Source organism: Corella eumyota, chromosome 2 (assembly GCF_963082875.1).
Source record: "Corella eumyota chromosome 2, kaCorEumy4.1, whole genome shotgun sequence".
Taxonomy (NCBI): Eukaryota; Metazoa; Chordata; class Ascidiacea; order Phlebobranchia; family Corellidae; genus Corella; species Corella eumyota.
Genome location: NC_137491.1, coordinates 399,280 through 426,350, shown reverse-complemented (window position 1 = coordinate 426,350; position 27,071 = coordinate 399,280). Strand labels below are relative to the sequence as shown.

General features: G+C 26.9%; 6 protein-coding genes across 6 annotated transcripts; all 6 read left to right on the top strand.

Annotated features, from left to right (window-relative positions):
* Positions 1 to 75: 75 nt before the first annotated feature.
* On the top strand, positions 76 to 25,840 carry LOC145744076 (kelch-like protein 12). The gene is made up of 14 exons (XM_082562174.1): positions 76 to 137; positions 209 to 290; positions 519 to 672; positions 854 to 1,071; positions 1,376 to 1,525; positions 1,639 to 1,717; positions 1,905 to 1,996; positions 2,182 to 2,362; positions 2,524 to 2,667; positions 24,460 to 24,621; positions 24,768 to 24,918; positions 24,986 to 25,128; positions 25,581 to 25,683; positions 25,755 to 25,840. Exons 1-12 carry the CDS (start codon positions 76 to 78, stop codon positions 25,095 to 25,097), a joined length of 1,587 nt encoding a protein of 528 aa, XP_082418300.1. The 3' UTR covers positions 25,098 to 25,128; positions 25,581 to 25,683; positions 25,755 to 25,840.
* Positions 4,447 to 16,617, top strand: LOC145743957 (kelch-like protein 38). Its single transcript, XM_082562037.1, has 12 exons — positions 4,447 to 4,508; positions 4,580 to 4,673; positions 4,888 to 5,041; positions 5,223 to 5,440; positions 13,980 to 14,129; positions 14,230 to 14,308; positions 14,433 to 14,533; positions 14,746 to 14,926; positions 15,109 to 15,231; positions 15,794 to 15,955; positions 16,102 to 16,252; positions 16,320 to 16,617. The coding sequence occupies exons 1-12, from the start codon at positions 4,447 to 4,449 to the stop codon at positions 16,429 to 16,431; spliced, it is 1,587 nt and encodes a 528-aa protein (XP_082418163.1). The 3' UTR covers positions 16,432 to 16,617.
* On the top strand, positions 5,785 to 8,312 carry LOC145743959 (kelch-like protein 38). Its single transcript, XM_082562039.1, has 8 exons — positions 5,785 to 5,904; positions 6,000 to 6,078; positions 6,219 to 6,313; positions 6,448 to 6,628; positions 6,789 to 6,932; positions 7,499 to 7,657; positions 7,804 to 7,954; positions 8,022 to 8,312. The coding sequence occupies exons 1-8, from the start codon at positions 5,785 to 5,787 to the stop codon at positions 8,125 to 8,127; spliced, it is 1,035 nt and encodes a 344-aa protein (XP_082418165.1). The 3' UTR covers positions 8,128 to 8,312.
* Positions 17,024 to 20,781, top strand: LOC145743954 (kelch-like protein 12). Its single transcript, XM_082562031.1, has 12 exons — positions 17,024 to 17,085; positions 17,157 to 17,250; positions 17,465 to 17,618; positions 17,807 to 18,024; positions 18,330 to 18,479; positions 18,581 to 18,659; positions 18,790 to 18,881; positions 19,091 to 19,271; positions 19,434 to 19,577; positions 20,144 to 20,302; positions 20,449 to 20,602; positions 20,670 to 20,781. The coding sequence occupies exons 1-12, from the start codon at positions 17,024 to 17,026 to the stop codon at positions 20,779 to 20,781; spliced, it is 1,599 nt and encodes a 532-aa protein (XP_082418157.1).
* On the top strand, positions 22,193 to 23,437 carry LOC145741795 (kelch repeat and BTB domain-containing protein 8-like). Its single transcript, XM_082559445.1, has 4 exons — positions 22,193 to 22,337; positions 22,646 to 22,720; positions 23,105 to 23,205; positions 23,348 to 23,437. The coding sequence occupies exons 1-3, from the start codon at positions 22,239 to 22,241 to the stop codon at positions 23,108 to 23,110; spliced, it is 180 nt and encodes a 59-aa protein (XP_082415571.1). The 5' UTR covers positions 22,193 to 22,238; the 3' UTR covers positions 23,111 to 23,205; positions 23,348 to 23,437.
* Positions 25,622 to 27,071, top strand: LOC145744075 (kelch-like protein 3). The gene is made up of 5 exons (XM_082562172.1): positions 25,622 to 25,683; positions 25,755 to 25,846; positions 26,127 to 26,210; positions 26,393 to 26,535; positions 26,913 to 27,071. The coding sequence occupies exons 1-5, from the start codon at positions 25,622 to 25,624 to the stop codon at positions 27,069 to 27,071; spliced, it is 540 nt and encodes a 179-aa protein (XP_082418298.1).

The following is a 27,071-nucleotide window of genomic DNA, read 5'->3' as shown; positions in this document are numbered from 1 at the left end:
TACTGTAGTTTTACTAATTACAATTTTGTTCAAGGTTTTAGGTTTGTTGTTAATGTTGTTTAAATTTGTTTAAAAATGGTGCGAAGTCAACAATTTGAGGGTGACCACATTAATGAAATATTTGAAGAGTTAAACAGGTTTGTTATTGATATACTGTTGGTTGATTTATTATTTTAAAACTAAATATTTATTTAATGTTTTATTTTAGAGATAGGAATGAAGACAAAGAGTTTTGTGATGTTACAATCAATGATGGAACAAAGAAGCATTCCGCTCACAAAAACATTCTCGCATTTTTTTGTGTTTTCTTTAAAACAATGTTTACAACTGAGGTAAAAAAACATTTTAAAAACTGTTTCAAATATTTTGTTTAAAATATTTTGTTTAAAATTAATACGATGTGGTTTTAGTAAAATTTATAAATTTACTGTTAGAAAATGGTGGCATTTCAAATGTAAAATGGTGGTCTTGCCAATACAAAAAATTTTGTCTTTTCAGTCAACTTTATATTTTTACAGATGAGAGAGAAATACAATCCCATTGTAAAGATCCAAGGAATAAGCTCGGAAATTATGGAACTTATTTTAGATTATGCCTACACTGCAAAAATCCTGATAACCGAAGAAAATGTCTTTGAAATTATGGAAGCTGCAAATTATCTACAAATTACCAGTAAAATTAATAAAATTTTAATAACATTAGGGTAGCATGTAAATTTTTGTTAAAAGTTAAATTATGTTTAAGTTATTTAAATCTTTTTATATATTTAATGTTTTGTCATAATTATTATAATTAATTTTTTTGAAATATTATTCTTATTTAACTTAAGAATGAAACAACATTTAAATTTTAGAACTTCGAAAGTTTTGTGGAGAATTTCTGCAAACCATTGTTGATGTTGAGAATTGTTTAACCATGCTGGCTTATTCTCAAAGATACAACCTTGAAAACTTAAAGCAAGGAGCCCAGAAAATAATTGCTGAGAATTTTGAAAGAGTTGCATCAAAGCAAGAGTTTATTAAACTTTGTTTCGAGGATTTGTTATGTATTCTAAAACTGAAAAAAAAGAAGGTAATACAAGTTTTAGTATGTTTAAAAGACTTAGCTTTCTAAAGTACATAATTTTTTTTAAATTTGCCTAATTAAAATTGTAACAAATATTATTTTAATTTGTCTCCTGGAACAAAGAATTGCTCTAGAACTATTTATAGTCAACATATTTTTCCAGGGAATTACCTTTTCAACTTTTTTACATTAATTTCACTCTAGAAATTCTCTTTTTTATTGATAAGTATTTTCTAAATAAATACTCATACTATCTTAGACAAGATTAAATTCAACATGTTTAAAATATTTTGAACATTTTTAAACACAGGTTTCATCTGAGCAAATAGTTTACAATGCGATGATAAATTGGATAAAACATGACAGCAATGAACGACAGAAACATGTCAACCAATTGTTTCGATCTCTTGATCTTCTTAAATTTGACAGAGAATTTCTACAACAAGTTATTATGAAAGAGGTCAGTTAAATTATAAAAAGTTGTAGCAGTTGTTACATAAATAGCATACCAACTTTGCAACAATCTTTTTATTTATTATACATATCTGAAAGTTGACTTATTTTTGTTTTTAGGAATTAATTATGAAATCTTTTGAATGTAATCAAATACTTATCTCAGCTTTGGTTAATTTTGCCCCACAAAAAGTAAAAGGTGAAAGACAGCAAATTATTTTTAATTAATTTAACATTTGAATTTTGAAAATAAATTTGTTTATTTTATTTTATGTGAAAATGTTATTTATCAAATAGTTTTCGATATAAAAACATTTATAATTGAATATTTTATTGTTTGAGTTACAAAGCAAATTTGATTTTAAACATTGTTAATATAATCATAGTTCCAACAAAGTTGCTTATAGTGGGAGGAGAAGGGTACAATGAAGATGCTGTTTTGTTTGACACTGTTACAAAACAATGGACTCAGATGCCAGTAAGTTGACTTAGATAAAATTATATTAACAGTATGCTATAATTTAATAATGTATAATGCATAACTATTGCTATAAAATTTAAAATTTATTTTTTTCTAGATTTGTATTATAAAAATATAGAGTTAAACATCCAAGATCAATACACTTATATTGAGATTAGTATCTAGAGAAAGTTTTTTTTAAGGAATTAAATGAAAATAGGTGGGGAGCTTCATCTGCTGTTGTCAACAATCAAGTTTTCATCATGGGAGGGGAGGGTAAATCCTCTGTTGAGAGTTTGAAGTTAGATGAAGTAGATCCACAATGGGAAGTTGAACCTCCAATGAAACAAGCTCGGTTTTGTGCATCATCAGCTGTCATAAATGGTTGGTTTATTAACTTTAGTGTTTGACTAGTTGGGATTTATTTTTATTGCAATAAGCACTTTAGGTATTAATATTAAATTTTTTAAGTTTTCTACTGTATTTATATAGAAAGATTTTAAGAAAAGTGGATAAACAATCTGTTTAGTTTATTATTGTTGTAGATTGTATTTACACAACTGGAGGTCGAGATAAAGATGATGAAACTTTATCAAGTGTGGAATTCTTAAATGTGAGGACAAATATAAGAGAAAATATTCCTGACATGATTGTTCCAAGATATCAACATGCATTACTTGCTGCAAAAGGTAAACAAGTTAAAAGTTTCATTGTATTAATAAATGTTTTAATATAGTTTACTAAATAATTAAAAAAAGTTTTTTAATACAACGAAAAGTTTAAAAAATATTTAAAAAATTAATCATTAAACAGTGTTACAAAAATTTAACTCTGTTGGGTCAAAAATAACTTGGTCTTAAGATTGAATTAAGATTAATAATTAAGAAAATAATTTGAATAATTTGATTATTTTTGCTGCAACTTTGAGTGACATCTAAATTTTAATTCATAAAACTAGCTCATTATGACATCATTAGTGACCATTCTGCTATATTGTTTGTGTCTTTAAACAAATTGTTTTTTAATTGAATAAATTTAATTTAATGTTTTTACAAAACAAATTAAAATGTAAAGAAAAAATTATTTAATTATTTGTTAATTTAAAAAAAAAAGTTTTAGTTTAATAATATACAGTTTTAAAAATATTAAAAGCAAATTATTACAAATTTTAGACAACATTTATTATGTATTAAATTTTTATAAGTTTAATTTGGTTTGTAAATGTATATTTTGTTATAATTGATTTGTTCAGGTAAATTGTTCGCAATCGGGGGATATAATAATAATGGAAAATTAAGTTCATAAGAATGTTTTGATTTTGATGAACAAAAGTGGTCTCTTATTTCTCCAATGAAATATGGTATAAGTGAGCATGCAGCTGTAGTTTTGGATGATCACATATTTGTTACTGGTATGTATTTGTATTTTGCATGTAATTTTTATCTAGTAACATAATTAGTATAACTTTATAAAAACAATTTACAATGTTAAAGTGATTCTTTTGTGTTTAAAGTTTTATAACATTTAAGTTAACTAATTTTTATAACTTAATGTAGGAGGATGTCAAAATGGTGGTGTTTCATCGGTGATCAAATACAACATTTTCACAGATACCTGGTCAGAAGTTGCACCACTGAACAAGGCTCGACGTGGTCACTGTGCCTCAGTTGTAGATGGCAAGATTTATGTTGTTGGGGGCTTGTATAAGTAAGTTGAACAAAATATTTAGTTTGTAATAATTTATTAAACTCTGGTTTATTGTTTTATTATTTAGGGGTTCAGTTAATTCCATTGAAGTGTTTGATCCGACGAACAACAAGTGGACAATCATTGCTGAAACAAAAAGAGAAATATCTTGTGCTACAATGGTTGTTGTTTAATAACATATTATTCTGTTTATGATGTCACAACTTGTTATTTAATTAACTTTATACAGTAACAATACAAGTAGTAATAACACTTTATTAAAGATTTAACTTTATTATTGGTGTTTTTAAAAATTATTTTAAATTTTAAAATTTTAATAAAATGTATGATAAGATTTTTTCAGTAAAGGTATTTTAATAGGGCATATATTTTTAATTTTTATGTTTGTTATTTATTGATTGTTTTGTTTTTTAACTTGTTTATGCCTAAGTAATTATTGAGTATTTTGTTTTTAAAACTAGTAATATGTAAAACAATTGTTTTTATTCTATGATTCAAATTAAGATTTTTAATTTAAATAATTGGAAATTATATTTTAAACTTTTTAATGCTTTTTTTAATTAATTTTTAGTTAAAATACATTTATTGTTATTTTATAACTTTGCAATGAAAATTTAATTTTTTATAACTTTTTTTAACATTTTGTGCTTGTAATTAAATTTTAATAACTTATGCATTTTCTAATCACTGTAGTTTTACTAATTACAATTTTGTTTCAAGGTTTTAGGTTTGTTGTTAATGTTGTTTAAAATTGTTTAAAAATGGTGCGAAGTCAACAATTTGAGGGTGACCACATTAATGAAATATTTGAAGAGTTAAACAGGTTTGTTATTGATATACTGTTGGTTGATTTATTATTTTAAACCTAAATATTTATTTAATGTTTCATTCTAGAGATAGGAATGAAGACAAAGAGTTTTGTGATGTTACAATCAACGATGGAACAAAGAAGCATTCCGCTCACAAAAACATTCTCGCATTTTTTTGTGTTTTCTTTAAAACAATGTTTACAACTGAGGTAAAAAAACATTTTAAAAACTGTTGATTTTCAAATATTTTGTTTAAATTTAAAATTAATGCAATGTGGTTCTACTAAATTTTATAAAATGGATGTTATAAAAATGGTAGCATTTTTAAGTGTAAAATGGTGGTCTTGCCAATACAATAATATTGTCTTTTCAGTCCACTTTATGTTTTTACAGATGAGAGAGAAATACAATCCCATTGTAAAGATCCAAGGAATAAGCTCAGAAATTATGAAACTTATTTTAGATTATACCTACACTGCAAAAATCCTGATAACCGAAGAAAATGTCTTTGAAATTATGGAAGCTGCAAATTATCTACAAATTAACAGTAAAATTATTAAAATTTCAATAACGATAGGGTAGCATGTAAATTTTTGTTAAAAGTTAAATTATATTTAAGTCATTTAAATCATTTTTATATATTTAACGTTTTGTTATAATTATTATAATTCATTTTATTTAAATATTATTCTCATTTAACTTAAGAATGAGACAACATTTAAATTTAGAACTTCGAAAGTTTTGTGGAGAATTTTTGCAAACCATTGTTGATGTTGAGAATTGTTTAACCATGCTGGCTTATTCTCAAAGATACAACCTTGAAAACTTAAAGCAAGGAGCCCAGAAAATGATTGCTGAGAATTTTGAAAGAGTTGCATCAAAGCAAGAGTTTATTAAACTTTGTTTCGAGGATTTGCTTTCTATTCTAAAATTGAAAGAAAAGGAGGTAATATCAGTTTAAGTATGTTTGGAAGACTTGGCTTTATAAAGTTTATAGAATATATTTTTTTAATTTGCCAAACTAATCTTGGTACAAATATCATTTTAATGTGTTCCCTGGATCAAAAAATTTCTCTAAAACTATTTATAGTCAAAATATTTTTTCAGGGAACTACTTTTTTACTTTTTTTAAAACGGTTAATTTTACTCTGGAAATTTTTTTTTTTTTGATAAGTATTTTCTAAATAAATACTCATACTATCTTAGACAAGATTAAATTTAACCTGTTTAAATTATTTGAAACATTTTTTAACACAGGTTTTATCTGAGCAAATAATAGTTTACAATGTGATGATAAATTGGATAAAACATGACAGCAATGAACGACAGAAACATGTTAACCAATTATTTCAATCTCTCGATCTTCTTAAACTAGACAGAGAATTTCTACAACAAGTTGTTATGAAAGAGGTCAATAAACTAAATATTAATTAAAATAAAATAAATATTAAATAATCAGTAATTTAAGGTTAGTTTCTTTTGTTTTAAACAACATTTTAATTTAGGGTTTGATTATGAATTCATTGGAATGTAATCATTCAATTATTTCTGCTATTGTTAAATTGATTCCAAATAAAGAAAAAGGTTAAAATTATGTTTTTGAAATTAACTTAAATTATTTTAATTTATTTTAAAATAATACAATTCAAATAGAAAATAGAAACATTTTAGTTTAAATAATATTTTACTTTTTAAACACAGTGATTTTATTTATATAATTGCAGTTCCAACAAAGTTACTTGTAATGGGAGGGAGTTCCCCCAATGAAAAAAATGTTGTTTTGTTTGATACTGTTACAAAACAATGGACTCAGATGCCAGTAAGTTATTTTTTTTTATTTTAAAATCTAAATGTTTCAGTGTTTAAACATTTTGGTTTAAAATATGATGTTTAATTTACACTTTTTTTAAATTTGTTTGTATTTGGAAATTTATAAACTAAGGTTATTTAAAGGAATTAAATGAAGAAAGGTGGGGAGCTTCTTCTGCTGTTGTCAACAAACAAGTTTTTATTATGGGAGGGGTGTATAAATCCTCTGTTGAGAGTTTAAAGTTAGATGAAGTAGATCCACAATGGAAAGTTAAACCTCCAATGAAACAAGCTCGGTGGTGTGCATCATCAGCTGTCATAAATGGTTGGTTTATTAACTTTAGTGTTTGACTAGTTGGGTTTTATTTTTATTGCATTTAGCACTTTAGTTAGTGTTATTGAATGCTTTAAGTTTTCTACTGCATTACAATTGGCAAGATTATAAAGAAAGAAAAAACAATCTGTTTAGTTTATAAATGTTGTAGATTGTATTTATACAACTGGGGGCCGAGATGAAAATTATAAAATTTTATCAAGTGGGGAATTCTTGGATGTGAGGACAAATAAAAGAGGAAATATTCCTGACATGATTGTTCCACGAAGAAACCATGCATTACTTGCTGCAAAAGGTAAACAAGTTAAGGTTTTATTGTATTAATAAATGTTTTAAGATAGTTTACTAAATAATTAAAAAAAGGTGTTTTAATACAACGATAAGTTTAAAAAATATTTAAAAAAAATTTAATCATTAAGCAATGTTACAAAAATTTAACTCTGTTGGGTCAAAAATAACTTGGTCTTAAGATAACTTAAGATTAATAATTAAGCAAATAATTTAAATAATTTAATTATTTTGGCTGCAACTTTGAGTGGCATCTAAATTTTAATTCATAAAACTAGCTCATTATGACATCATTAGTGACCATTCTGCAATATTGTTTGTGTCTTTAAACAAATTGTTTTATAATTGAATAAATTTAATTTAATGTTTTTACAAAACAAATTAAAATGTAAAGGAAAAATTATTTAATTATTGGTTAATTTTTTTTAAATAAAAGTTTAGTTTAATAATATACAATTTAAAATTATTAAAAGCAAATTATTAAAAATTTTAGACAACATTTTTTATGTATTAAATTTTCATAAGTTTAATTTGGTTTGTAAATGTATATTTTGTTTTACTTGATTTGTTCAGGTAAATTATTTGCAATCGGGGGATATGATAATAAAGAAAAATTAAGTTCTTCAGAATGTTTTGATTTTGATGAACAAAAGTGGTCTCTTATTGCTGCAATGAAATATGGTATAAATGCTCATGCAGCTGTAGTTTTGGATGATCACATATTTGTTACTGGTATGTATTTGTTATTTTGCATGTAATTTTTATCTAGTAACATAATTAGTATAACTCTATAAAAACAATTTACAATGTTAAAGTGATTCTTTTGTGTTTAAAGTTTTATAACATTTAAGTTAACTAATTTTTATAACTTAATTAAGGTGGATATCAAAATGGTGCTGTTTCATCGGTGATCAAATACAACATTTCCACAGATACCTGGTCAGATGTTGCACCACTGAACAAGGCTCGATGTGGTCACTGTGCCTCAGTTGTAGATGGCAAGATTTATGTTGTTGGGGGCTTGTATAAGTAAGTTAAACTAAATATTTAGTTTGTAATAATTTAATAAACTCTGGTTTATTGTTTTATTATTTAGGGGTTTAGTTAATTCCATTGAAGTGTTTGATCCCACGAACAACAAGTGGACAATCATTGCTGAAACAAAAAGAAAAATATCTGATGCTACAATGGTTGTTGTTTAATAACATATTATTCTGTTTATGATGTCACAACTTGTTATTTAATTAACTTTATACAGTAACAATACAAGTAGTAATAATACTTTATTAAATATTTAACTTTATTGTTGGTGCTTTTAAAAATTATTTTAAATTTTAAAATTTTAGTAAAATGTATGATACGATTTTTTTCAGTAAAGGTATTTTAATAGGGCATATATTTTTAATTTTTATGTTTGTTATTTATTGATTGTTTTGTTTTTTAAATTTGTTTATGCCTAAGTAATTATTGAGTATTTTGTTTTTAAAACTAGTAATATGTAAAACAATTGTTTTTATTCTATGATTCAAATTAAGATTTTTAATTTAAATAATTGGAAATTATATTTTAAACTTTTTAATGCTTTTTTTAATTAATTTTTAGTTAAAATACATTTATTGTTATTTTATAACTTTGCAATGAAAATTTAATTTTTTATAACTTTTTTTAACATTTTGTGCTTGAAATTAAATTTTAATAATTTTTTAAGCATTTTCTAATCACTATAGTTTTACTAATTACGATTTTGTTTCAAGGTTTTAGGTTTGTTGTTAATGTTGTTTAAGTTTGTTTAAAAATGGTGCGAAGTCAACAATTTGAGGGTGACCACATTAATGAAATATTTGAAGAGTTAAACAGGTTTGTTATTGATATACTGTTGGTTGATTTATTATTTTAAAACTAAATATTTATTTAATGTTTTATTTTAGAGATAGGAATGAAGACAAAGAGTTTTGTGATGTTACAATCAATGATGGAACAAAGAAGCATTCCGCTCACAAAAACATTCTCGCATTTTTTTGTGTTTTCTTTAAAACAATGTTTACAACTGAGGTAAAAAAAAAACATTTTAAAAACTACTTATTCATAATAATTTTGCAATTGTTTAAATTTATTTAATGTGGTTCCACTTCAAATCTGTAAAATGGCTGTAAAAAAATGGTAGCATTTTCTAATGTAAAATGGTGGTCTTGCCAATACAATAATATTGTCTTTTCAGTCAACTTTATATTTTTACAGATGAGAGAGAAATACAATCCCATTGTAAAGATCCAAGGAATAAGCTCGGAAATTATGGAACTTATTTTAGATTATGCCTACACTGCAAAAATCCTGATAACCGAAGAAAATGTCTTTGAAATTATGGAAGCTGCAAATTATCTACAGATTAACAGTAAAATTATTAAAACTTGAATAACAATAGGGTAACATGTAAATTTTTCTTAAAAGTTAAATTATATTTAAGTTATTTAAATCTTTTTGATATATTTAATGTTTTGTCATAATTATTATTATTAATTTTATTTAAATATTATTCTCATTTAACTTAAGAATGAGACAACATTTTAAATTTAGAACTTCGAAAGTTTTGTGGAGAATTTCTGCAAACCATTGTTGATGTTGAGAATTGTTTAACCATGCTGGCTTATTCTCAAAGATACAACCTTGAAAACTTAAAGCAAGGAGCCCAGAAAATAATTGCCAAGAATTTTGAAAGAGTTGCATCAAAGCAAGAGTTTATTAAACTTTGTTACGAGGATTTGCTTTTTATTCTAAAATTAAAAGAAAAGAAGGTAATATAAGTTTTACTATGTTCAGAAGACACGGCTTTCAAAAGTTTATGAAATTTTTTTTTTAAATTGCCAAATTAATCGGGTCGTACTAAAATACACCCGGGAGGCCCGGGGGCCCGGTGGGCCCGGGGTATGTGCTGAAGGCGCGGGGTCAGTCCAAGAGCTTCGGTGGTATTTATTTAAGTCTCTGGGTGTTTATATAATGCCTGGGCTATTAATATAAATCCAGATCGGTTTATACGAGTTTTTATGCGGTCCGGGGGCGTTTAAATAAGGAGCGAAAGGTTTTATACAAGTTTTTATGAGACTCGGGGTGATTAAATGAGGCCCATGGTGATTTATACGTGTTTTTATAAGGCCCGGGGTGTTAAAATAAGCCCCGGGGTCTTTTATACAAAGCCCGAGGCGTTTTCTCGAGTTTATATGGGGCCCGGGTGTTTATGTGCGGCCCAAGGTATTCTATACAGGTTTAAATGAGGCCCGGGTGCTTTATACAAGTTTATATGAGGCCCTGGGTGTATATATAAGGCCCTGGGTGTATATATGAGGCCCGGAGTGTTTATATGAGGCCCGGAGTGTTTATACTGGGCCCGGAGTGCTTATACTGGGCCCGGAGTGCTTATATGAGGCTCGGGGTGTTTATATGAAGCCTGAGGTGTTTATATGAGGCCCGGGGTGTTTTATACAAGTTTATATAAGGCCCTGGGTGTATATATGAGGCCCGGGGTGTTTATATAAAGTCTGATGTGGTAATATGAGACCTCCTTTATAAAAAAAGAACATCCTATAACACAAAGTATTGCACTATTTGTAAAAAAAACTTAAAAATCTTAATAAGATTCCAAAATGTCTTTAATATTTCGCTAATATTATTGGCACAACTTAAAGGCTTGCAAATCAAATTTACAGTCAAATTCTGAAATTGGACAAATAACACATGTATAGCAATAAATCACGTAATAAAATTATCAGCTAATTAAAAGTAGAATTGTAGTTTTTACATGTAAAGTGTGCCATATAAGGTTTGTATTATTGCGAGATTTATTCAGAACACGTTACTAGAAGAAAAAAAAACGACACAAAAATGTTGTCGCAACGGAAAAACGACAATCTTGCTAAAATAGTTTTTTCAGGTCTATTGTTTAACTCTTTTTCTGTGGTTTTTTATACAATATTGAAAATATGGTAATTTGTTGCTTTTAATAGCCTATATATTTTATGCATAAAATTTGTTGACAAAAAAAATTCAATGGTCGATTTAATTCAATAAAAGTTGAAAATTGAAATTTTTTTCGATGTTAAAACAAACAACTAGAGCCTTATATAAACGCGGGCCTTTATATAAACTTATCTAAAACACCCCGGGCCTTATATTAAAACCCCGGCCGCCATATCAACACCTTGGGCCTCATAAAAATTCGTATAAAACACCCCGGGCCTCATAAAAATTCGTATAAAATATCCCGGGCCTTATAAAAACTCGTATAAAACACCCTGGGGATTATATAACCTTGTATAAAACACCCCTGCCCTCATTTTAACACCCCGGGCATTATAAAAACTCATATAAAAGACCCCGGGCATCATTTGAACATCTCGGGCCTCATAAAAATTTGTATAAAACACCTCGGGTCTCATTTAAACACCCCGGGTCTCATAAAAACTCGTATAAAACACCCCGGGCCTTATTTAAACACCCCGGGCCTTATTTAAACACCCCTGGCCTTATTTAAACACCCCCGGCCTTATTTAAACACCCCAGGCCTCATATAAACACCCCGGGCCTCATATAAACACCCCGGGCCTCATATAAACTCGGTAAAACGCCTCGGGCCTCATATAAACACCCCGGGCCTCATATAAACCCGGTAAAACGCCTCGGGCCTCATATAAACACCCCGGGCCTCACATAAACTTGTACAAAACACCCCTGCCCTTATTTTAACACCCCGGGCCTTATTTAAACACCCCGGGCCTTATTTAAACACTCCGGGCCTTATTTAAACATCCCGGGCCTCATATAAACGCCTCGGGCTTCATACAAACACCCCGGGCCTAATATAAACACCCTGGGCCTTATTTAAACACCCCGGGCCTTATTTAAACACCGCGGGCCTCATATAAACACCCCGGACCTCATATAAACTCGGTAAAACGCTTCGGGCCTAATATAAACACCCCGGGCCTCACATAAACTTGTATAAAACACCCCTGCCCTCATTTTAACACCCCCGGCCTCATAAAAACTCATATAAAAGACCTCGGGCCTCATTTGAACATCTCGGGCTTCATAAAAACTCATATAAAAGACCCCGGGCCTCATTTGAACATCTCGGACCTCATAAAAATTTGTATAAAACACCTCGGGCCTTATTTAAACACCCCGAGTCTCATAAAAACTCGTATAAAACACCCCGGGCCTTATTTAAACACCCCGGGTCTTATTTAAACACCTCGGGCCTTATTTAAACACCCCTGGCCTTATTTAAACACCCGGGCTTCATATAAACATCCCGGGCCTCATATAAACTCGATAAAACGCCTCAGGCCTCACATAAACACCTCGGGCCTCATATAAACCACCCCGGGGCTCATATAAACACCCCGTACCTCATATAAACTTGTATAAAACAACCCTGGCCTCATTTAAACTTGTATAAACCACCCCGGGCCTAATATAAACACCCCGTACCTCATATAAACTTGTATAAAACAACCCTGGCCTCATTTAAACTTGTATAAACCACCCCGGGCCTAATATAAACACCCCGTACCTCATATAAACTTGTATAAAACAACCCTGGCCTCATTTAAACTTGTATAAAATACCTCGGGCCTAATATAAACACCCCGTACCTCATATAAACTTGTATAAAACAACCCTGGCCTCATTTAAACTTGTATAAAATACCTCGGGCCTAATATAAACACCCCGTACCTCATATAAACTTGTATAAAACAACCCTGGCCTCATTTAAACTTGTATAAAATACCTCGGGCCTAATATAAACACCCCGTACCTCATATAAACTTGTATAAAACAACCCTGGCCTCATTTAAACTTGTATAAAATACCTCGGGCCTAATATAAACACCCCGTACCTCATATAAACTTGTATAAAACAACCCTGGCCTCATTTAAACTTGTATAAAATACCTCGGGCCTAATATAAACACCCCGTACCTCATATAAACTTGTATAAAACAACCCTGGCCTCATTTAAACTTGTATAAAATACCTCGGGCCTAATATAAACACCCCGTACCTCATATAAACTTGTATAAAACAACCCTGGCCTCATTTAAACTTGTATAAAATACCTCGGGCCTAATATAAACACCCCGTACCTCATATAAACTTGTATAAAACAACCCTGGCCTCATTTAAACTTGTATAAAATACCTCGGGCCTCATATAAACACCCCGGGCCTCATATAAACTCGGTAAAACACCCCGGGCCTCATATAAACACCCCGGGCCTCATATAAACACCCCGTACTTTATATAAACTTGTATAAAATACCTCGGGCCTAATATAAACACCCCGTACCTCATATAAACTTGTATAAAACAACCCTGGCCTCATTTAAACTTGTATAAAACGCCTCGGGCCTTGTATAAACACCCCGGGCCTCATATAAACACCCCGGGCCTCATATAAACACCCCGTACTTTATATAAACTTGATAAAACACCTCGAGCCCCATATAAACACCCCGGGCCTCATATAAACACCCCGTACTTTATATAAACTTGATAAAACACCTCGGGCCTTGTATAAAAGACCCAGCGCCACTTTTTAACACTCTGGCCCCATAAAACATGTATAAAACACCCCGGGCCTTATTTAAACACTCCCGGGCCTCATATAAACTCGTATAAACCGATCTGGACTTATATTAATAGCCCGGGCCTCATATAAACACCATGGGACTTAAATAAATACCACCGAAGCTCTTGGACTCACCCCGGGCTTCCCGCGCATACCCCGGGCCCCCTGGGCCTCCCGGGCCTATTTTAGTAGGACCGAATTAATCTTGTACAAATATTATTTTAATTTGCTTCTGAAACAAAGTATTGCACTAGAACTATTTATAGTCAAAATATTTTTCTATGGAACTACCTTTTCACTTTCTTTACAATAATTTATTTTTAGAAAAGCCATTTTAATTTATAAGTATTTTTTAAATAAATACTCATACTATCTTAGACAAGATTAAATTTAACCTGTTTAAATTGTTTTGAACATTTTTTAACATAGGTTTCATCTGAGCAGATAGTTTACAATGCGATGATAAATTGGATAAAACATGACAGCAATGAACGACAGAAACATGTCAACCAATTGTTTCGATCTCTTGATCTTCTTAAAATAGACAGAGAATTTCTACAACAAGTTATTATGAAAGAGGTCAGTTAAATGATTATAAATTGAAATGAAACATTATTTAATGATATTAAATGAAGCATTTTTATTTAGTTTATTTGTTTTAAAAATATTTTTATTTCAGAGCTTGATTATGAGTTCGCTGGAATGTAATCAAGCAATTATTTCTGCTATTGTTCAGTTTGTTCCTGATATAGAAAAAGGTTATAATTGGGATTAATATTGCATTCACAAATAAAATTAACATTAAAATAAGAAACATTTAAATTAAATAAATAAGTTTAACTATTATTTTACTTTTTAAACACAGTGATTTTATTTTTATAGTTGTAGTTCCAACAAAGTTACTTGTAATGGGAGGGGGTTCCCCCAATAAAAAATATTCTATTTTGTTTGACTCTGTTACAAAACAATGGACTCAGATACCAGTTAGTTGTCTTTTCTAAAATTATATTTCGTTTAGTTAACTTTTTAAATATTAAAATTAATCAGAATGCTGTGATTTAATAATATATAATGCATTACGTTAGCAAAAAATGTGGAATTTGTATTTTTTAAGATTTACATTATAAAATTATAGACAAATAACATCAATACACTTATATTAGGATTAGAATTTAGCGAAAAATTTTATTTAAAGAAATTAAATGAAGAAAGGTTTGGAGCTTCATCTGCTATTGTCAACAATCAAGTTTTCATTATGGGAGGGGTTGGTAAATCCTCTGTTGAGAGTTTAAAGTTAGATGAAGTAGATCCACAATGGAAAGTTAAACCTCCAATGAAACAAGCTCGGTGGTTTGCATCATCAGCTGTCATAAATGGTTGGTTTATTAATTTTAGTGTTTGACTAGTTGGGTTTTATTTTTATTGCAACAAGCTCTTTAGTTATTGATATTAAATGCTTTAAGTTTTCTACTGTATTATATATTAAAAGATTATAATAAAAATAAAAAACAATTTGTTTAGTTTATAAATGTTGTAAATTGTATTTATACAACTGGAGGAATAGGTGAAAATTATGAAACTTTATCAAGTGGGGAATTCTTGGATGTGAGGACAAATAAAAGAGGAAATATTCCTGACATGATTGTTCCACGACAACAACATGCATTACTTGCTGCAAGAGGTTAACAAGTTAAGGTTTTATTGTATTAATAAATGTTTTAAGATAGTTTACTAAATAATTAAAAAAGGTGTCTTAATACAACAAAAAGTTTAAAAAATATTTAAAAAAAATTAATTATTAAACAGTGTTACAAAAATTTAACTCTGTTGGGTCAAAAATAACTTGGTCTTAAGAGTGAATTAAGATTAATAATTAAGCAAATAATTTAAATAATTTGATTATTTTGGCTGCAACTTTGAGTGACATCTAAATTTTAATTCATAAAACTAGCTCATTATGACATCATTAGTGACCATTCTGCTATATTGTTTGTGTCTTTAAACAAATTGTTTTTTAATTAAATAAATTTAATTTAATGTTTTTACAAAACAAATTTAAATGTAAAGAAAAAATTATTTAATTATTGGTTAATTTAAAAAAAAAAGTTTAGTTTAATAATATAAGTTTTAAAAATATTAAAAACAAATTATTAAAATTTCTAGACAACATTTTTTAAGTATTATATTTTTATAAGTTTAATTTGGTTTGTAAATGTATATTTTGTTTTAATTGATTTGTTCAGGTAAATTATTTGCAATCGGGGGATATGATAATGAAGGTAAAAAATTAAGTTCTTCAGAATGTTTTGATTTTGATAAACAAAATTGGTCTCTTATTGCTGCAATGAAATATGGTATAAGTGAGCATGCAGCTGTAGTTTTGGATGATCACATATTTGTTACTGGTATGTATTTGTTATTTTACATGTAATTTTTATCTAGTAACATAATTAGTATAACTCTATAAAAACAATTTACAATGTTAAAGTGATCTTTTTGTGTTTAAAGTTTTATAACATATAAGTTACCTAATTTTTATAACTTAATTAAGGTGGATATCAAAATGGTGTTGTTTCATCGGTGATCAAATACAACATTTCCACAGATACCTGGTCAGATGTTGCACCACTGAACAAGGCTCGATATGGTCACTGTGCCTCAGTTGTAGATGGCAAGATTTATGTTGTTGGGGGCTTGTATAAGTAAGTTAAACTAAATATTTAGTTTGTAATAATTTATTAAACTCTGGTTTATTGTTTTATTATTTAGGTTTAGGGGTTCACTTAATTCCATTGAAGTGTTTGATCCCACGAACAACAAATGGACAATCATTGCTGAAACAAAAAGAGAAATATCTTATGCAACAATGGTTGTTGTTTAATAATTTATTATTCTGTTTATGATGTCACAACTTGTTATTTAATTACCTTTACACAGTAACAATACAAGTAGTAATAAAACTTTATTAAAGATTTAACTTTATTATTGGTGCTTTTAAAAATTATTTTAAATTTTAAAATTTTAATAAAATGTATGATAAGATTTTTTTCAGTAAAGGTATTTTAATAGGGCATATATTTTTAATTTTTATGTTTTTTATTTATTGATTGTTTTGTTTTTTAAATTTGTTTATGCCTAAGTAATTACTGAGTATTTTGTTTTTAAAACTAGTAATATGTAAAACAATTGTTTTTATTCTATGATTCAAATTAAGATTTTTAATTTAAATAGTTGGAAATTATATTTTAAACTTTTTAATGCTTTTTTTAATTAATTTTTAGTTAAAATACGTTTATTGTTATTTTATAACTTTGCATTGAAAATTTAATTTTTTATAACTTTTTTTTAACATTTTGTGCTTTTAATTAAATTTTAATATTTTTTATGCATTTTCTAATTACTGTACTTTTACTAATTACAATTTTGTTTCAAGGTTTTAAGTTTGTTGTTAGTGTTGTTTAAATTTGTTAAAAATGGTGCGAAGTCAACAATTTAAGGGTGACCACATTAATGAAATATTTGAAGAGTTAAACAGGTTTGTTATTGATATACTGTTGGTTGATTTATTATTTTAAAACTAAATATTTTTTTAATGTTTTATTTTAGAGATAGAAATGAAGACAAAGAGTTTTGTGATGTTACAATCAACGATGGAACAAAGAAGCATTCCGCTCACAAAAACATTCTCGCATTTTTTTGTGTTTTCTTTAAAACAATGTTTACAACTGAGGTAAAAAAAACATTTTAAAAACTACTTATTCATAAAAATTTTGCAATTGTTTAAATTTATTTAATGTGGTTTTACTTTAAATTTGTAAAATGGCTGTAAAAAAATGGTAGCATTTTCTAATGTAAAATGGTGGTCTTGCCAATACAATAATATTGTCTTTTCAGTGAACTTTATGTTTTTACAGATGAGAGAGATATACAATCCCATTGTAAAGATCCAAGGAATAAGCTCGGAAATTATGAAACTTATTTTAGATTATGCCTACACTGCAAAAATCCTGATAACCGAAGAAAATGTCTTTGAAATTATGGAAGCTGCAAATTATCTACAGATTAACAGTAAAATTATTAAAATTTCAATAACAATAGGGTAGCATGTAAATTTTGTTAAAAGTGAATAGTTACATTATATTTAAGTTATTTAAATCTTTTTTATATATTTAAAGTTTTGTCGTAATTGTTATATTTAATTTTATTCAAATATTATTCTCATTTAACTTAAGAATGAGACAACATTTTAATTTTAGAACTTGGAAAGTTTTGTGGAGAATTTCTGCGAACCATTGTTGATGTTGAGAATTGTTTAACCATGCTGGCTTATTCTCAAAGATACAACCTTGAAAACTTAAAGCAAGGAGCCCAGAAAATGATTGCTGAGAATTTTGAAAGAGTTGCATCAAAGCAAGAGTTTATTAAACTTTGTTTTGAAGATTTGCTTTGTATTCTTAAACCAAAAGAAAAGAAGGTAATATAAGTTTTAGAGTGTTTAGAAGACTTGGCTTTCTGAAGTTTATAAAATTTTTTTTTTAAATTGCCAAATTAACCTTGGTACAAATATTATTTTAATGTGTTTCCTGGAACAAAAAATTGTTCTAAAACTATTTATAGTTAAATTTTTCCAGGGAACTACATTTTTAACTTCTTAACATTAGTTTTTTTTTCTAGAAATTTTTTTTTGTTGATAAGTATTTTTTAAATAAATACTCATACTTTCTTAGACAAGATTAAATTTAACCTGTTTAAATTATTTTGAACATTTTTCAAACACAGGTTTCATCTGAGCAGATAGTTTACAATTCGATGATAAATTGGATAAAACATGACAGCAATGAACGACAGAAACATGTCAACCAATTATTTCAATCTCTTGATCTTCTTAAATTAGGCAGAGAATTTCTACAACAAGTAGTTATGAAAGAGGTCAGTTAAATTATTATAAATTGAAATGAAACATTATTGAATGATATTGAAATGAAGCATTTTTATTTAATTTATTTGTTTTAAAAGTATTTTTATTTCAGGACTTCATTATGAGTTCACTGGAATGTAATCAAGCAATTATTTCTGCTATTGTTCAGTTTGTTCCTGATATAGAAAAAGGTTATAATTGGGATTAATATTGCATTCACAAATAAAATTAACATTAAAATAAGAAACATTTAAATTAAATAAGTAAGTTTAAATATTATTTTACCTTTTAAACACAGTGATTTTATTTTTATACTTGTAGTTCCAACAAAGTTACTTATAATGGGAGGACATAGTTATGAAAAAGAATCTGTTTTGTTTAACACTGTTACAAAACAATGGACTCAGATACCAGTTAGTTGTCTTTTCTAAAATTACATTTTGTTCAGTTAACTTTTTAAATATTAAAATTAATCAAAATGCTGCAATTTAATAATATATAATGCATTACGTTAGCAAAAAATGTGGAATTTGTATTTTTTAAGTTTTACATTATAAAATTATAGACATCTAAGATCAATACACTTATAGGATTAGAATTTAACGAAATTTTTTATTTAAAGAAATTAAATGAAGGGAGGTATGGAGCTTCATCTGCTGTTGTCAACAAACAAGTTTTCATCATGGGAGGGAATGGTAAATCCTCTGTTGAGAGTTTAAAGTTAGATGAGGTAGATCCACAATGGAAAGTTGAACCTCCAATGAAACAAGCTCGGTTGTTGGCATCATCAGCTGTCATAAATGGTTGGTTTATTAACTTTAGTGTTTGACTAGTTGGGTTTTATTTTTATTGCAACAAGCTATTTAGTTAATAATATTAAATGCTTTAAGTTTTCTACTGTAATATATATTAAAAGAATATAATGAAAAATAAAAAACAATCTGTTTAGTTTATTATTGTTGTAGATTGTATTTACACAACTGGGGGCCAAGATGAAAAATGGGAAATTTTATCCAGTGGGGAATTCTTGGATGTGAGGACAAATAAAAGAGGAAATATTCCTGACATGATTGTTCCTCGATGGCAACATTCATTACTTTCTGCAAGAGGTAAACAAGTTAAGGTTTTATTGTATTAATAAATGTTTAAAGATAGTTTACTAAATAATTAAAAAAAGGTGTCTTAATACAATGAAAAGTTTAAAAAATATTTAAAATAATTTAATCATTAAGCAATGTTACAAAAATTTAACTCTGTTGGGTCAAAAATAACTTGGTCTTAAGATTAATTTAAGATTGATTATTAAGAAAATAATTTAAATAATTTGATTATTTTTGCTGCAACTTTGAGTGGCATCTAAATTTTAATTCATAAAACTAGCTCATTATGACATTACTAGTGACCATTCTGCTATATTGTTTGTGTCTTTAAACAAATTGTTTTTTAATTGAATAAATTTAATTTAATGTTTTTACAAAACAAATTAAAATGTAAAGAAAAAATTATTTAATTATTGATTAATTTAAAATAAAAAAAAGTTTAGTTTAATAATATAAGTTTTAAAAATATTAAAAACAAATTATTATAATTTCTAGACAACATTTTTTAAGTATTAAATTTTCATAAGTTTAATTTGGTTTGTAAATGTATATTTTGTTTAAATTGATTTGTTCAGGTAAATTATTTGCATTCGGGGGATATGATAATAATGAAAGATTAAGTTCTTCAGAATGTTTTGATTTTGCTGAACAAAAGTGGTCTCTTATTGCTCCAATGAAATATGGTATAAGTGAGCATGCAGCTGTAGTTTTGGATGATCACATATTTGTTACTGGTATGTATTTGTTATTTTGCATGTAATTTTTATCTAGTAACATAATTAGTATAACTCTATAAAAACATTTTACAATGTTAAAGTAATTTTTTTGTGTTTAAAGTTTTATAACATATAAGTTACCTAATTTTTATAACTTAATTAAGGTGGATATCAAAATGGTGATGTTTCATCAGTGATCAAATACAACATTATTACTGATACCTGGTCAGAAGTTGAACCAATGAACAAGGCTCGACGTGGTCACTGTGCCTCAGTTGTAGATGGCAAGATTTATGTTGTGGGGGGCTGGGGTAAAGGGTAAGTTAAACTAAATATTTAATTTGTAATAATTTATTAAACTCTAGTTTATTGTTTTATTATTTAGGTTTCGTCTAGTTGATTCCATTGAAATATTTGATCCGACGAACAACAAGTGGACAATCATTGCAGAAGCACAAGGGAAAATATATCATGCAGCAATGGTGGTTGTTTATTAACAAATGATTTATTTTATTTATGATGTCACAACTTGTTATTTACATTAAGTTTACATAGTAACAATACAACTAGTATTAATACCTTATTAAGTATTTCTATTTTATTATTGGTGGTATTAAAAAACTATTTTAAAACTAAAGAAATCAATTAAATTTATTGAAAAATGTTTTATCATTTAAGTTATTTTGTTAAGGAAGATATTTTTAATCTCTAGTTTTGTTATTTGATTGTTTTTTGCCTGTATTTGTTTAGGCCTAAATTGTGTAATTTCTCTTTTTTGGAACTAGTAATATTTAAAACAAATTTTTTTTATGATTTTAAGTTAGATATTTTGATTTATTTAATTGAACTTTAAAATAATTGCAAGTTCTTTTTTCAAAATTTATTTAAGTTAGAATGCAATTTAAAATTTTATTTTTAATGATTTTGATAGTATTTGTGCTTGTAATTAAATTTTAATTACTTTTATGCATTTTCTAATCACTGTAGTTTTACTAATTACAATTTTGTTTCAAAGTTTTAGGTTTGTTGTTAATGTTGTTTAAATTTGTTTAAAAATGGTGCGAAGTCAACAATTTGAGGGTGACCACATTAATGAAATATTTGAAGAGTTAAACAGGTTTGTTATTGATATACTGTTGGTTGATTTATTATTTTAAAACTAAATATTTATTTAATGTTTTATTTTAGAGATAGGAATGAAGACAAAGAGTTTTGTGATGTTACAATCAACGATGGAACAAAGAAGCATTCCGCTCACAAAAACATTCTCGCATTTTTTTGTGTTTTCTTTAAAACAATGTTTACAACTGAGGTAAAAAAAACATTTTAAAAACTACTTATTCGTAAAAATTTTGCAATTGTTTAAATTTATTTAATGTGGTTCTACTTCAAATTTGTAAAATGGCTGTAAAAAAATAGTAGCATTTTCAAATGTAAAATGGTGGTCTTGCCAATACAATAATATTGTCTTTTCAGTCAACTTTATGTTTTTACAGATGAGAGAGAAATACAATCCCATTGTAAAGATCCAAGGAATAAGCTCGGAAATTATGGAACTTATTTTAGATTATGCCTACACTGCAAAAATCCTGATAACCGAAGAAAATGTCTTTGAAATTATGGAAGCTGCAAATTATCTACAGATTAACAGTAAAAATAATAAAATTTCAATAACATTAGGAGGGTAGCATGTAAATTTTTGTTAAAAGTTAAATTATATTTAAGTCATTTAAATATTTTTAATATATTTAATGTTTTGTCATAATTATTATTAATAATTTTATTTAAATATTATTCTCATTTAACTTAAGAATGAGACAACATTTTAATTTTAGAACTTCGAAAGTTTTGTGGAGAATTTGTGCAAACCATTGTTGATGTTGAGAATTGTTTAATCATGCTGGCTTATTCTCAAAGATACAACCTTGAAAACTTAAAGCAAGGAGCCCAGAAAATGATTGCTGAGAATTTTGAAAGAGTTGCATCAAAGCAAGAATTTATCAAACTTTGTTTCAAGGATTTGCTTTCTATTCTAAAATTAAAAGAAAAGAAGGTAATATAAGTTTTAGTATGTTAAGAAAACTTAGCTTTCTAATACTATAACATAATTTTAAAAAATTTGGCAAACTAACCCTTGTACAAATATTATTTTAATATGTTTAATGTGGAACAAAAAATTGCTCTAAAACTATTTTTGGTCAAAATATTTTTTATGGAACTACCTTTTTAACTTCTTTACGCTAATTTTACTCTAGAAATTCTTTTTTTTATTGATAAGCATTTTCTAAATAACTACTCATACTATCTTAGACAAGATTAAATTTAACCTGTTTAAATTATTTTAAACATTTTTAAACCTAGGTTTCATCTGAGCAGATAGTTTACAATGCGATGATAAATTGGATAAAACATGACAGCAATGAACGACAGAAACATGTTAACCAATTGTTTCTTTCTCTTGATCTTCTTAAATTTGACAGAGAATTTCTTCAACAAGTTGTTATGAAAGAGGTCAGTTAAATTATTTATAATTAAAATAAAATAAATATTAAATAATCAGCATTTAAAGGTTGATTAAGTTGTTTTAAAAGTTATTTTTATTTTAGGGTTTGATTATGAATTCATTGGAATGTTCTCATTCAATCATTTCTGCTATTGTTAAATTAATACCAAATAAAGAAAAAGGTTAATATTATGTTTTTGAAATTAACTTAAATTATTTTAATTTAATTTAATAATAATAACATTTAAATAGAGAATAGAAACATTTTTGTTTAAATAATATTTTACTTTTTAAACAAAGGGATTTTATTTTTATAGTTGTAGTTCCAACAAAGTTACTTATAATGGGAGGGGATTCCCCCAATAAAAAAAATGTTGTTTTGTTTGATACTGTTACAAAACAATGGACTCAAATGCCCGTAAGTTGATTTTCAGTTTTTTTTTTGTTTTAAAATCTAAATGTTTTAATGTTTAAAATTTATACGGTTTAAATAAGATGTTAAATTACACTTTTTTTAATTTGTTTGCATTTAGAAATTTATAAACTTTTATTGTTTTAAGGAAACAAATAAAGAAAGGTGGGGAGCTTCATCTGCTGTTGTCAACAATCAAGTAATTATCATGGGAGGGGAGGGTAAATCTTCTGTTGAGAGTTTAAAGTTAGATGAAGTAGATCCACAATGGAAAGTTGAACCTTCAATGAAACAAGATCGGTTGTGTGCATCATCAGCTGTCATAAATGGTTGGTTTATTAATTTTATTGTTTGCTTTTTTGGGTTTGTTGGTATAACTGCAATTTGCACTTTAGTTATTATTGATTTACACATTAAGATTTAACCTTATTTTTACTTTAAAGCACAGTTATTATTTAAACTACAAACCAATCTAAGTAGTTTCTAAATGTTTTACATATGACAAGATTAAAATAAAATAAAAAAACAATCTGTTAAGTTTATAAATGTTGTAGATTGTATTTACACAACTGGAGGTCGAGATAAAAGTTATAAAACTTTATCAAGTGGGGAATTCTTGGATGTGAGGACAAATAAAAGAGGAAATATTCCTGACATGATTGTTCCACGATATGAACATTCATTACTTGCTGCAAGAGGTAAACAAGTTAAGGTTTTATTGTATTAATAAATGTTTTAATATAGTTTACTAAATAATTAAAAAAGGTGTCTTAATACAACGATAAGTTTAAAAAATATTTAAAAAAAATTATTCATTAAACAGTGTTACAAAAATTTAACTCTGTTGGGTCAAAAATAACTTGGTCTTAAGATTAACTTAAGATTGATAATTAAGCAAATAATTTAAATAATTTGATTATTTTGGCTGCAACTTTGAGTGACATCTAAATTTTAATTCATAAAACTAGCTCATTATGACATCACTAGTGACCATTCTGCTTTATTGTTTGTGTCTTTAAACAATTTGTTTTTTAATTGAATAAATTTAATTTAATGTTTTCACAAAACAAATTAAAATGTAAAGAAAAAATTATTTAATTATTGGGTAATTAGAAAAAAAAGTTTTAGTTTAATAATATAAGTTTTAAAAATATTAAAAACAAATTATTAAAATTTCTAGACAACATTTTTTAAGTATTATATTTTTATAAGTTTAATTTGGTTTGTAATTATATATTTTGTTTTAATTGATTTGTTCAGGTAAATTATTTGCAATTGGGGGATATGATAATAAAGGTAAAACATTAAGTTCTTCAGAATGTTTTGATTTTGATGAACAAAAGTGGTCTCTTATTTCTCCAATGAAATGTAGTTTAAGTAGCCATGCAGCTGTAGTTTTGGATGATCACATATTTGTTACTGGTATGTATTTGTTATTTTACATGTAATTTTTATCTAGTAACATAATTAGTATAACTCTATAAAAACAATTTACAATGTTAAAGTGATTCTTTTGTGTTTAAAGTTTTATAACATTTAAGTTAACTAATTTTTATAACTTAATTAAGGTGGATATCAAAATGGTACTGTTTCATCGGTGATCAAATACAACATTATTACAGATACCTGGTCAGATGTTGCACCACTGAACAAGGCTCGATGGGGTCACTGTGCCTCAGTTGTAGATGGCAAGATTTATGTTGTTTGGGGCTTGGATGGGTAAGTTAAACTAAATATTTAGTTTGTCATAATTTAATAAACTCTTGTTTATTGTTTTATTATTTAGGTTTGAGGATCTAGTTAATTCCATTGAAGTGTTTGATCCCACAAATAACAAGTGGACAATCACTGCTGAAACAAAATTAGGAATTTGTTATGCAACAATGGTGGTTGTTTAATAACAATTTCTGTTTATACAGTAACAATAAAGTTAGTGTTACAACTTTTTTAAACATTTTAACTTTGTTATTGGTGATATTAAAAAATTATTTTAAGACTAAAAATATTAATTAAATTTATTGAAAAATGTTTTATCAATTAAGTTATTTTGTTAAGGAAGATATTTTTAATCTTTGGTTTTGTTATTTGATTGTTTTTTGCCTGTATTTGTTTAGGCCTAAATTGTTTAATTTTTCTTTCTTAGAACTAGTAATATTTAAAACAATTGGTTCCTTTTTATGATTTTAAGTTAGATATTTTGATTTATTTAATTGTACTTTAAAATAATTGCAGTTGTTTTTTCAAAATTTATTTAAGTTAGAATGCAATTTAAAATTTTATTTTTAATGATTTTGATAGTATTTGTGCATGTATTTAAAGTTTAATTACTTTTATGCATTTTCTAATCACTCTAGTTTTACTAATTACATTTTTGTTTCAAGGTTTTAGGTTTGTTGTTAATGTTGTTTAAATTTGTTTAAAAATGGTGCGAAGTCAACAATTTGAGGGTGACCACATTAATGAAATATTTGAAGAGTTAAACAGGTTTGTTATTGATATACTGTTGGTTGATTTATTATTTTAAAACTAAATATTTATTTAATGTTTTATTTTAGAGATAGAAATGAAGACAAAGAGTTTTGTGATGTTACAATCAATGATGGAACAAAGAAGCATTCTGTTCACAAAAACATTCTCGCATTTTTTTGTGTTTTCTTTAAAACAATGTTTACAACTGAGGTAAAAAAAACATTTTAAAAAATTGTTGATTTTGCAATATTTTGTTTAGAATTAATACAATGTGGTTCTAGTAAAATTTATAAAATGGCTGTTAGAAAATGGTAGCATTTCAAATGTAAAATGGTGGTCTTGCCAATACAATAATATTGTCTTTTCAGTGAACTTTATATTTTTACAGATGAGAGAGAAATACAATCCCATTGTAAAGATCCAAGGAATAAGCTCGGAAATTATGGAACTTATTTTAGATTATGCCTACACTGCAAAAATCCTGATAACCGAAGAAAATGTGTTTGAAATTATGGAAGCTGCAAATTATCTACAGATTAACAGTAAAATTATTAAAATTTCAATAACAATAGGGTAGCATGTAAATTTTTATTAAAAGTTAAATTATATTTAAGTCATTTAAATATTTTTAATATATTTGATGTTTTTTCATAATTATTATAATTAATTTTTTTTAAATATTATTCTCATTTAACTTAAGAATGAGACAACATTTTAAATTTAGAACTTCGAAAGTTTTGTGGAGGATTTCTGCAAACCATTGTTGATGTTGAGAATTGTTTAACCATGCTGGCTTATTCTCAAAGATACAACCTTGAAAACTTAAAGCAAGAAGCCCAGAAAATGATTGCTGAGAATTTTGAAAAAGTTGCATCAAAGCAAGAATTTATTAAACTTTGTTACGAGGATTTGCTTTCTATTCTAAAACTAAAAGAAAAAAAGGTAATATAAGTTTTACTATGTTTAGAAGACACGGCTTTCAAAAGTTTATAAAATTTTTTTTTAAATTGCCAAACTAATCTTGTACAAATATTATTTTAATTTGCTCCTGAAACAAAGTATTGCACTAGAACTATTTATATTCAAAATATTTTTCTATGGAACTACCTTTTTACTTTCTCTACATTAATTTTTTTTAGAAAAGCCATTTTCATTGATAAGTATTTTCTAAATAAATACTCATACTATCTTAGACAAGATTAAATTTAACCTGTTTAAATTGTTTTGAACATATTTTAACACAGGTTTCATCTGAGCAGATAGTTTACAATTCGATGATAAATTGGATAAAACATGACAGCAATGAACGACAGAAACATGTCAACAAGTTGTTTCAATCTCTTGATCTTCTTAAATTAGGCAGAGAATTTCTTCAACAAGTTGTTATGAAAGAGGTCAGTTAA